Here is a 12,102-nt window from a genome sequence, read left to right as displayed (position 1 = left end):
TGGAAGAATTAAAACTTACTTTTAACTTTCATATAAAGACAAGACAACATCACGTTCCAGTTTTACCACGAATCAGATTGCAGCCCCTGCATTCTGCAGTCACTAACAAACAGCTTTAGCAAAAGAATCATTAGGCCATTTCTGTAACGCAGCTGACTCACCTCAGAGATACCCTGATCTGAGTAGGTGCTTGAGACAATCCCAAAAACTACAAGATCTTTTTGTCTTGTTCTTCTGGCCAAGTAACTCAATCCTCACAGCACTGTGTTTGATACGTGCTACAAGACACTGATGATTTTATGCAAGTACAAAAATATATACTTCTAGCACTCAGCTGAGCTCTCTAGTGGCACTTTCCTCCATTCCCATCTTCTCAGGCCAGGCAGTTTCTCTCTACAGGTCAGTTTCATATTAGTTCCCCACCTAAGCAATGAGACACACAATTGCTTCTTCACCCTTCCCTCATCAAATTTCACACAGATACTAGCCATCAGCTCATAAAAACAGTATTAACTATAAAAATATCCACTCACAACCACAGATAACATGTAACAAGCAAAAACTCAAGACAAAGATGCAGCTTGACAAAGAGACAGGCTTGAGCAGGTCACACTGAGAGTTAGGGCTGGATAAGGCGTGTGAGACAGGAGTATGAATGACCTGCCTGCATTGGCTCATGACATGTCCCTTGTATGCTGAGACAGCACTGCACAAAAGCCAGATGAAATTCACATGGAAACAGTGCATCCTTGGGCCTCTTCTTTAAAAGATGCCTCTGAATGCACCAATGAGCACTGCAGAAGATTCAACAGGTTCTGAATCAGCAGTTCAATAAGAAGTGTTTCAGAAAATGAAGCTTTTATTTCCCCGTTTTCTTGACATTGGTTAATTACTGCCATTCCTCAAGGGTTGGCTCTCCAATAAATCAGTTCTGTACTTTATCTCAGTAACTTGCTGACAGCATTCAGTTTAGAACATCCCAACATTTCAGAGATGTACTCCAAAAAGCCCTTATTAAGTTTTTAATATATCCGAGAATAGCTTCATCTCTCTATTATATTTTATCTCAGCAACACATTGAGAGTCTCAAAATTTTCTTACTAAGAAAGATAAAGTAAGGACATTGGATACTTACCGCTTCCATTAGCCCCTTTACTGTGGGGGATTTCAGCATCAAGGCATCAAACACCTCATCTGTCTCCTTCCTCACATATAAAAGCACTGAAACAGAAAAAAGTCAAACTTGGAGCAAGTCCAGCCAACTAAACAGATGAAACACCCCACATTCAGTAGAAAAAAAACAAATATTAATCCGTGACAGATAAAATGAAATGCTGAAAATGGTTTGCACTTAAAAAGAAAAAAGGAATTTCCTATCAACGGTGATCCAAACATGGAAAACACACCATGGCTGCTCTGAAAACACACAAGCAAAATGCAGTGTATTTAGCTCAATGTGAGAAATCTAGGCATTCAGGAATTTAAATCTCCATGTACTTAGGGAAAAGAAACCGCAGCAACAAATGTTTTGTCCTGTGACAAAACATGCAAGCTAGATCTTCCTTTCTGGGCTTGCATCTTCTCCAAACTTCATGCAAAAGACTGGGAAAGACACTAAAAAAAAAAAAAAAAAAGGCAGAACTACATGGCAAAAGCAAACTAAGCAGGTACAAAAAGGTCACCTGCAGCCAAACCTCACAACAAGAAGCAATAAGAAGGAACATAAATAAATGCTAATCTCTGACAGAGAGACTTGCTGGTTATCTGGCAAAAGCAAAGCAGATGTATATAAACTAAATAGAGATAAACAAAACTGAAAAAACTGAATACTGTACCAGCATGAATTCAGGCATATTTGCAGCAAATTGTAGCTTCTTTGCCCACGTTTTCAAATGATTGGAATAAGGCTTAAAACACGGCTGCCCAGATCAGTTTCCTGTCTTGGTCTACAAAGCCAGGTGTCAGGAATAGTGGCAATTTTTGCATCTTCAATTTAAAAGTATTAGCTAAAATTGGCTCTGCATACCTGTGGTAGCAGTCTTTCTACCTGCATTTGGCATTTGAAAGAGACCTTTTTAATGTCCAAGAAACTGAGATAACTTTGGGTCATAAATTAAACAATGGTCAGAATATAAAAGAACAAAAAGTTTCACAGCAGTAGTTAAAACTTGATTGGTTTTGATATTCTTACTTGCACGAGCAAGCACTCATTTCAAATGTTATTTTTATTTGTAGTGACATATTTACTGTTTCAGTAATACTTTTCTTGCAACTAGAGGGCTGTCCTGTAACTTCCAGCTTTTCAAACATCTGAATCATCTGCCAACCTTAATAACTAAAAATGTGTCTGAAAAGAGGAAAAATCCCTCAGTCTGAGGCTAAAGATGGGGTCACAATACAAACCAAACACTCAGCTTTAAATTGCTCTGTTGTGTTTGGCAGCTCAGGGAATATTATGTTGAAGGAAGGATCCATTACAAGGATAACAGGCAACTTGAATCACTATTACACACACAGAGAGCCAGGATTAGTAAGCATATTGGAAGGGGGGGTGTTGGTTTTCTTTCCCAATAACAGGTGTGAAAAGCCCAGTTTTGAACCACTAGCATGCTTTTCCATAAATGACTCCTGGCGGCATCAGTGCCTTAAGATCCTGCCTCCATTTTTCTGGCCCCTGTGAATCCTCCTGCACTGCGAACAAAAAGAGCAGATGCACGTGAAAAAATAGCCCAGTTTTGTGAGCTGTTTTTCAGACTGCCCTTTGCTCCAGTTGCCAAACCTTTGTGTGATGATGCGACTCAACCAGCACTAACAGCCTGTGAACCTATTGTCACCACCTCCATTCCTTAACAATCTCACTTCAAAAGCAGAAACTGCAATATTTGGGGGAAAAAATATCTTGCATCAGGCAGTGAGTTATTTTTGACAGAGTAAGACAAATTCAGATTTTCCTAATCTCTGCACTACCTGGACTTGGCTTTCAGTGTTCTTGTCAATACACAGCCCACAATACTCCCTAATGCTCTTTAGATGTTAAAAGAAGTTGCAAAGGGCAGAAGTGACAATTTATCTTCAGGTACTTAAAAAGTAGCGCTGATTCACAGAACTCCACATCCAGTAAGCAGCTTTTGTTGAATGTAAGACAGGCTGTTGTATCTGGGTGATTTCTGGAAGTCAGGCTACCCAACAGGGGGTTTAAATATGAAGGTGGAAGAACAATGTCAGACAGCTCTTCTGAAAGCGTCAACAGCTTGGATCTCAACTGGCAAATCTGCCAAGGTGGAAAACCAATAGCAGACATGGCAAAAAGGAAACTAAAAACATGATGAGACAGGAAGTCCTCTACTCAGACTGGCAAGCTGAGCACAGGTGTCACCAATGCCCAGCCTCACACTGAGCAACCAGGGCACTTTGTCAACATATCCCTGCATGGAGATGTGGCACATTTTAGATGGGAAAGTAGGGCTGGTAGCTGTCACCAGGCTTTCCTTTTCTACACTTGGGAGTTTTCATTGATCATCCAGATACCAATTCTTCAGCTAAAAGAGTTACAGAATGTATTCATAGAGATGGTTCACAAAACTTTATTTTTTTTGAACCCAAAATGGTTTAATGTGTTTAACACAACACTTCAGAGAGAAAAAAGATATGACAGGTCGAGAATGACAGAAGACTGGAAACCAACCTGATTTGTAACAGGGCTGCTGGATTTATAATGGGAAACTTCCATTGAAATCTGCGACAGTGCAGATTAACATCCTCTACATTTCTGTGTTGGGCACTTGTAGTTTCCACAGAGACCAAGGACATGAAAGATACATTCAAACAGATGCAGCTATCTGTACGAGAATATGAAACTTGTTTCACTGATGGTTTGTAACTCCCTTCAGATCCCTATTCTCTTGCGGGCTGTCCCTTGATACTTAGCTCCAAGAGGCAGAGGGGAAACAACACACTGTCACTCCAGTTCTTCATTTGTACTTGGACCCCTCACTGGGCCCAAGCTTCTAGAAATGCTGGACCGGGGAAAAACAGTGGAACAGTAATGTCCAGAGACTCCTGTGGCAAAGACAGTATTTTTAAGCGGGCAGATTCAGAGCTCTCCATCAGTACAATCCCAGATGTAGGGTTCCTGATGGCAAGAAGTTCACCAGAGCAAAGGCCATGCTGGAGGAGGTTTGGCCTCCAGCCAGCATCGTCCAAGTTGCAACGAATACTGAACAGGAAAGGGATGTGAAGAGAGCATCCTCCAGCTTCTCTGACTCCTGCCTCTCCTGGATTTAATTATTTAGCACAGTTTTGTCGCCAGCTGAAAAACATTTTTTTTCTTTCACATCTTCTGCTTGAAATAGTTGCAATTCCTGAATAATATTAACTTACCACAGCAAAGGACAGGAATATTCAAAACAAAGCAATATCTCCCTGCAGGCACATCTCCAGGCTTCCAGCTGGGAAACCCAGGTGAAACTGCAGTAAAAGACAGTTCTTAATGCAGTCCTTGTGGCTGTCCCCTTCTGCTTGATGTAGCCCAAACTGATAATGTGAGTTTCATCAAGGTCTTGAATCAACCAGATGCAAGCCTGTGGTCAGTGCTGATCTCATATTATTAATTGAAGGATTAATTAAAGGAAGAATATGTTTACATTTATTCTAGGAAGACACCACTCTCCATCCTGTATTCTTGTATACTTCCCTTGGTTCAAGCATACTACCCTCAACAACAGAGAAAATTTGCAAATACAGGATTATGGGAAGTTGAGTCTTACAAATGGTGTAGCTGAGAACAACCAAGCTCACTTCTATACCTTGTTGCCCTGTTGTCTCACAAACTGATAGGTGAACCTCAAAAAATTAATGAGCTTGATCTACATGGGTTGGTCAAACCCCAGGATTCTCCAATAACATTACATGACAGAACTGATGAGATTGAAGGAATGGCAAATATTCTCCAGAGAGCCTAACTATGGCAGAGTAAGGCATTATCACATATAACTTCGTATTGTAAAATACTGCTCACAAAGCATATCTTGTGGACAAAACCACCATACATTCATCCTTATCTTCATGCAAAGTTGACAGTTCTACTTAAACCACTGTTTCAATGTTATTCAAGTTAGCTTGCACTGGTACGAACTTGAAAATGGGTTAGACTGATAGAGCATATGAAATGAACGCAACTGTGGTAGTATTCTCTCAATGCAGTGAAAAACAGTTAAGGGAAATAAACTTTTAAATAACTTAGCTATGTCAATTTGAGGATGTCTCTCCATGCCTTACATTTTGAATTGGGTAGAAAAGTTCTGAGATTTCATTCAGGCTAATCTCACTCTGCAGACAGCACAAGGTTGCCTGTGTAATGTCTCTTTATCTGACCCAGTGCATCTTGCATATCACTTGTGATCCCAGCCAGAACAGAAAAGATGAGCAGAAGTTAAAAATAAACGAACACAAACTCGCTACTGGAACATTTCTGAACTACGTAGTTTGGCCAAGGGCCAAGAAACTTTCTAAGTTTTTTGCATCTTATACACTTGTGTCCTGACCCCTTCTTGAGATTGTGCATAGTTCTGTCTCTATTTTCAGCTTTTACATCATTATTAGCAATTGCTGAAGTGCCACCTTGTATACTGGGCAGTGTGATGGTATCTTCTCCCATCTGTAACGTGTTTGTACTAGCATCAAACAACTGTCTTCTTCTAAGCCAGATGCATCTTTTGTTGTCTGAGAGTAGGTCTCCCAGAACATTAGTTTTAACCACTAGGAATTGATAATTACCTCTTTTCAGGCCTTCTTCTTTCATTTGTTTCAAAGGGGATGGACCAAACTCTTCCTCCACAGGTCGGAACATCCTCTTGACCAGGACACTGCTACTAGAAAACACACAACAGGGGCAATGTCATGGAAAACTGTGTTCCCACAACAGGAAAGAGACAACAGCAGCAGTTATCACTCAAAGTACAAAGGTACTCTGGCAAAAGCCCTGCTACCTACTCAAGTAACAGACCAGAAATTGCATGGATTTAGCTTTTAATGCATATCTGAACACTCCAAGCCTCTCAAATTGCCTAGACTGACTGGTTGGGACAGGTGACAGGAAATAATACAGTGTGACATATTATTTAGAAAACACTCAAGACTCTTAGCTGTTTAAATACATATTTAGGCACTGGAAGAGTTGGTGAGAAAGAAGCAACTGAGGAAAGAGGTGAATTCACATTTGTATATGCATTCATCTCTTTTGGGAGAAGTGCACTTTGCATTCTCTCTTTTTGAGGAGAGCCTTAGGAAACACCAAAAGCATCTCTAAAGTCCAAGGCCACACAACACAATGAGTTTCAAAAGGAGTAACACCTGGACCAGATCCAGCCCAAAGCTGTGACAGGCCCTGCTGGGGAGCTGAGGGCTCATAGCATGATGGCCATGAGAGAGCTAAGGCTTATGTGGTTAGTGCAGTAACACACAGAAGGAACAGAAGGGCCTCATATTTTGAAGTCAGTGTTAGCTGTTGGTGCTCAGCCACCACCAACCACAGTCTACATTTTGTGACCACAGCTGTCTGTCTCCAAACTCTCTGATTGGAGCTTGCTCCCTTGAGATTCAACCAACTTAGAAAGGCGTGAGGGATGCATGCCTCACACTTAATGCTGGCTGAACTCCAGCCACACATGTTCAAGTCCTTATTTTGTGACTCTCTATTTTAGAGACCTTCTGTAATTCTTCCAGTCCCTCTAAAGCCAGACAGTGAGCACTCCCATTTCCAGTCTTCTCCTTTCCCAGGATCTCCCATTCTCTTTCTTTTCTCTTCTGATATTGGGACGTTTGCTCTGCATTTGCTCTATTTGTCACATACACACAAGTGCTGTTAAACAGCTTCCAGGAATGTGAGTGAATTTTAGTGCTTCATTAAACAATTCATGGTTTTATGATTATTTGAAGACCATTACATAAAAGACTCTTTATTATCAAATATATTGCCCTAACCTTGTGTTGAACCTTACAGCTCTTCAAATTGTTTTACACAGAAATGTAAGAAAAAATAGGTATAAAAAGAAGACAGTTCATGTAAAGGAAAATTAAGCTGCTATACATTAAACCTTCTCTCTACCATTTCTACACAAATTATTCACCTATCATTGGTAATGAGAGAACATGAAAAAAGGGGAGAGTGGGATCAGTATTAGTTCATATTTTTATGCCTGCTTTCTGTGAATTTGTACTGCTAACTGCAAAGCTGATGAAACAATAAATGTCTTACCCTTCTCTCTCATCATCTGTATTATAGTAAACCTAGAGGGAGAAAAAAAATTATTCCAAAAACTGACACATGCCTAACAAAGTAACTTCAAATGGGAGAAAAGACAAGAGGTTTGCAGTTCTTAATCTGTTAAAAATCCATCTTCTATGAAACACACACATCTCCAGTTCTAATTTTGGTCAGGATGAAGTGCAGCTTTGAAAAATTGCTGTTGAATATCATCTATTTGAAATATATCAAAGAAGTATTCTGACAGACTTTGTCCTCTCCTCTGGTTTATATAATTTTTCCATTTATTTTACAATTTTCTAAATCAGATCACTAATCACTCAAATTATCCTTAATATGATTTAAGCCACAACACTCAAAAGCTTTTTATACGTATTTAATACTGTCTGAAAACCTAATTAAACAATCAGGACCAATATTAAACCAGAGCCCAAATGGAAATGCAATTGCTAATGGTACAGATGATCTTCTTTTTGCAAAGGCTGTGGGCAGGAGAACAAGTCCAGATCACAGTTTTGTGTAAATCAGCATAGCTCACACTCAGTGGGACCAGATTTACAACAGCAACAAATGTGGCCAACAGTAGCAGCAGAGGTATAAAATCACAGCCCATGACAGAAGGCTTTACACAACAGTCAGCCAAATTCCTCATAAGATGCCTGCAGTGTGGGTCTGTACCAAGAAGAACACCCATATTTCAGCTGCTGAACTACTGAGCCAGTGTGGGGTGAAGGCAGGGCATTGGAGCCCTGATGAAATGCAGCACACATTTGGCTGTCACTTGAAGGTTTGACTTCTGAGCCTGTACAATTTGTACTGATTAACACTCAGAGGTGTATGTAAAGCTGAACTCTACAGTATCTGAAATGCATTTTAAGTCCAGGAGCTACAAAACACTGTCACAATAAACTGTTCAAATATTAACCAGCATGCAATACAATTTTAAAAGTTCAGGCTAGCAAGAACACTGATATTACAACTTATAGAGCAGAAGACAGGGCTGAACATTGCCTAAAGCATCTTCCAGTTATTTGGAAAATTATTTACAGGATTACATACACTGAAGAATGCTTCCACCTTCTTCTGTTATGAGACAAATCCACACTCTGTTTTGAAAGCCATGAGGACAGAAGGTACCAGCACTGATATGTGAGTGGGTGTCTTTCCAATTTGAGAAAGCAAGTCAGTGACAGCTGTGATTGCAATGTCTGCACTCTTTGTGCTCTGCTCTACCGCAATCCTCTCAGCTTTACAACAAATAGCAATTCAAACTCAGTATCATTTAACCTTCATTATTTTAATATTTTGCTGTGAGATGTCTTAAAGTTTCATCATCTACTATTTATCTTTATAAACACATACAGAAATGTCTCATTCCACTTCCTGAAAGCTAATAAATAACAACAAGCTCATATTTGAAAAAACTGTCTGAGCTGACCTGAAAATTCAGGTTTGCAATTTCCCACCAAGTAATAAAGTAGGTCTTAAAAAGTCAGATCAGGAGACTTCCTCATACTTACTGGTGATAATGATTTCATGACTTCAGCACTAAGCCAAAACTAAATCTGTGTTATTATGCATCAGTATGATGGAATTTTATTTTACTTCCCATACTATACTGTATACTTCCTTCTAAAGAATTGCCACATCTCCAGGTGATGCTTACAGGGAATGGGCAGTAGTGTTCCATAAGCCTACCCTTGTACAATGAACTTAGTCTTTGTTTTCAGTCATTCCAGACAGAAAGATCTCTTCCGCCACCAGGTGGCACTTCATCTCATCAAGACAAATCAAACATTTGAAAAAGACTTCTAGTTACGAATCATACTACTTGTTCAAAATTCTTGACTTCCTCTTCTATTCCTTACTAACAAAAGAATGACAAAATCATAACAAACATAAAATAGTCTGTTATTAATGAAGTATAAATTTATTTTTGGGCACCCAGAACTAAGAAAAGCATTTGTTTCCTGCAACCTAAATTATTCACCAAGAGCTGCATTTACCAAAACCAAGAGCTGAAACAAGCAATCACCAATAACAGTGCTTTGTATTTATACAATCTGCCTCAGAGCACATGCAGTCGGATGGCAGGTGGGCACCTGCTCGTCCCATTATTATTTCCTACCTGTCCTGTTCTTTGTAGGTTTCCAAAGTGAACATCTGGTATGAAGAGAACTGGCTGGGAATCCAGGTCAGTCATTGTTTTGAAGAAAGTTATATCACTCTTTTTTTGCAGAGGGAGTGCACTCAGCTTTCCTTCAGCTGCTGGGAGGATCACAAAGTAATGCAGCCATGAGAGAGAGCATGAGAAGCATGACTTAGCCCAAAACAGAGAGGTCCATCTTACTCACAGTTATTACAGGAGGCTTGGGATGCTTGGCCTTTGCCTTTCTTCCTATTCTGCTTCCTTTCTTCATCTCGGATTTTCCTTTCTGCTCCCTGATGCAAAAAAGACAACCCACAGATATTATTAGCCTAAGAGGAACTAACCCTGAGAGCATCATGCCCTGCAATCAAAAATGCACAAATGGAGAATAGTTATCCCATTACAGCTAAATGCAGCCAGGCTGCTGGGGAGTGTGGATGGTCAGCCCGTTCTGTATTAAGCACCTGTATCTGAAACTTGGGCTGGCACATCAGCAGCCCCCAGGGTTGAAGCCAGGAAGAGGAATAAACCCATGTGCATCACTGCTGTTGGTCTGGAGGAGATGGGACCAATGGCTTCAGCAGCATGAGGTCTGGAGGAGGCCTGTTACCAACACCAGCACAAAGGGCTTTGCGCATCCAGCACCTCAGCAAAGGATGGAGCTCTCAGGCCACATAATTCATGCGTGTACATAAAGCACGTGCAGGATTGCTGTCATCTTAGATCACGTCTGTGCTAAGCTTTTCCCTAAACTCCCCTCCACCCACCTTGTCTGGGGGGATTGCTTTATGCTGGCCAGCTCTATAAAGTTCTTTGAGATTTGCCAATGCAAGAACACTACACCAACTGCTTGTTTGCAATGCAAAGGCTCATTACAGAAACCTACAGGCATTTCAAACAGGGAGAAACCCTGGAGAAAGCATCATAGCGTTACCCTATTAGGTCCTAGGAACTAAGGAAGTTGCAGGCCCCTGTTGTGTAAATACTTGCTTGGTAAGTTTAGAAAATAAAAGTTGTTATTGAAATAAAAAGCAGTAACACCTCCTTTGAAGTTCTCCTAATTTACCTTATAAATATGAATACAGTCATCTTGTGAACTGAATTAAAGATCCATATGCTCCTAGACTACTGGCATGCAAAACTTCAGGATTTTTTACAAATTAAAATTAGAAGTTTCTCTAAAAGAAAGCAAAAAATTTTTTCTCAAGAAGGCAAAATTCACACATAAGACAATGAACCAAAAAGGATTAAAGAAAATATCTGCTTCTGGCTTTAAACTATCAATGACTTTCCAAAGGAAGAGTGGAGGAAGAAACATCTATTTAAAAAACATGAAGGTGTCCAGCAGAAACATTGCCTTTGGACCCAGGCCCCAGCCCAGTTCTCACAGCTCAGCCACAGGTGTTGCATGAACTCCCAGGGATTCAGAGTTCTGCTCTTACCAAAACTGCTTACAAGGCTTCCTGCTCTTTGACAAAGGCAAAAATATGCCCCGCTGCCAGTGTTCTGAAGGCCTCAGCCCTACTTCTCAGTGTCATAGCTGACTGCTCACAGGTGTTGGGACAGACTTTGAAAGCAATTTTTTTTCACATGGCAGCAAGCAACTGTTTCAGGAGAGCAGAAGCTGAGGAGGACTCAGCTTTTTATACACAATAAATACTGTATGTTTTCAGATTTTCCTCAACTGTCTCTTTAACTATGAGCCCAGGGAAGTATGGCAGCTTTGTCCTCATACACTTAAGATGAGACACCAAAGTCCCTTGTGACGGCCAAGCATGGCAGCCTTCCCTGCCACCAGTACTTATTGGTGTCACTTCAGCAATGCAGTGACTGCGATTCCTGAGAAAGCCAACAATCTGAGACAGGTTGGATATGAAGCCCACTGACATAAATGGAAAGGTTCTCACTAAAAATGCTGGATGAGATAGAGAAGTGCTTGGTAGTTTAAAAGATTTGCATAATATAATTCACTGACACCACCATTAGGAGGCACAGTGAGGGGTGAGACAGGCTGGAACTGCTTCTGGACCCCCAAAACCACCTGCTGGCCCTTCTGAGCAAGGAGCAGCCTATAAGGCACTGTGCAGGGCCACCAAGCCTGCATAATGTATGTGCTTGCTACAGGTGCTGAGACAATGGACCACAACAGGATTTTTGCATACCAGTATTCTTGCTGGACCATTTTCACAGCTGAGACATATGACATATCCAGTAAAACAGAAATTGCATATCAGGACAGAATAAGAAATAATCCTGTCGTAGGGGGCTATAAATCAGGCTCTGACCAGTCAAACTACGTAAGGAGCTTTTCATTTTTCATTGATGTCTGGAATGCGTACGATGCAACTCGTTCTACCATCAACAATTAGCAAAAGCCAGCCTATGAATTTCAGCTGATTCAAAATACGTTTTTTTTTTTCTCCCCAATCTTCAATTTCTCTAAGGTTATGTCTTGCAAGGTGTGAAGCACTCTAGCTCCAGCCCAGCAAAGTCTTTACCATCATAAGGATCACTCCCATCACCACTGCAAAGCAAAATGTACACCTTTTTCTAATTAAGGCCAAATAATTCCCACCTGGTAGGAGAGACCCACAGACTCCAGCTTTTTTCTCTGTACAGCTGAAGACAAGCAGGTAATTACAGTTGCTCAGTACTCTTTAACAATCCACAGAAAACAACTCCAATTTTA

General features: G+C 40.6%; 1 protein-coding gene across 9 annotated transcripts in view; it reads right to left on the bottom strand.

Annotated features, from left to right (window-relative positions):
* Window positions 1-12,102, bottom strand: part of GRHL2 (grainyhead like transcription factor 2) — a 63,517-nt gene that overhangs the window by 9,438 nt on the left and 41,977 nt on the right. For 7 of the 9 annotated variants that reach the window (XM_085221497.1, XM_085221500.1, XM_085221496.1 and 4 more), the window contains 5 exons: window positions 9,619-9,706; window positions 9,393-9,532; window positions 7,256-7,287; window positions 5,776-5,870; window positions 1,136-1,221 (listed from right to left, as the gene is read on the bottom strand). In XM_085221497.1, the coding sequence (XP_085077623.1) occupies window positions 1,136-1,221; window positions 5,776-5,870; window positions 7,256-7,287; window positions 9,393-9,532; window positions 9,619-9,706 (441 nt within the window). The remainder of the gene's footprint in view (window positions 1-1,135; window positions 1,222-5,775; window positions 5,871-7,255; window positions 7,288-9,392; window positions 9,533-9,618; window positions 9,707-12,102) is intronic. The other 2 variants (XM_085221495.1, XM_085221494.1) reach the window with 2 other exon arrangements.

This window comes from Meleagris gallopavo, chromosome 3, assembly GCF_905368555.1.
Source record: "Meleagris gallopavo chromosome 3, MGAL_WU_HG_1.1, whole genome shotgun sequence".
Lineage (NCBI taxonomy): Eukaryota > Metazoa > Chordata > Aves > Galliformes > Phasianidae > Meleagris > Meleagris gallopavo.
The sequence above is the reverse complement of the archived record's forward strand: the minus strand, read 5'-3'. Positions and strand labels throughout refer to the sequence as shown.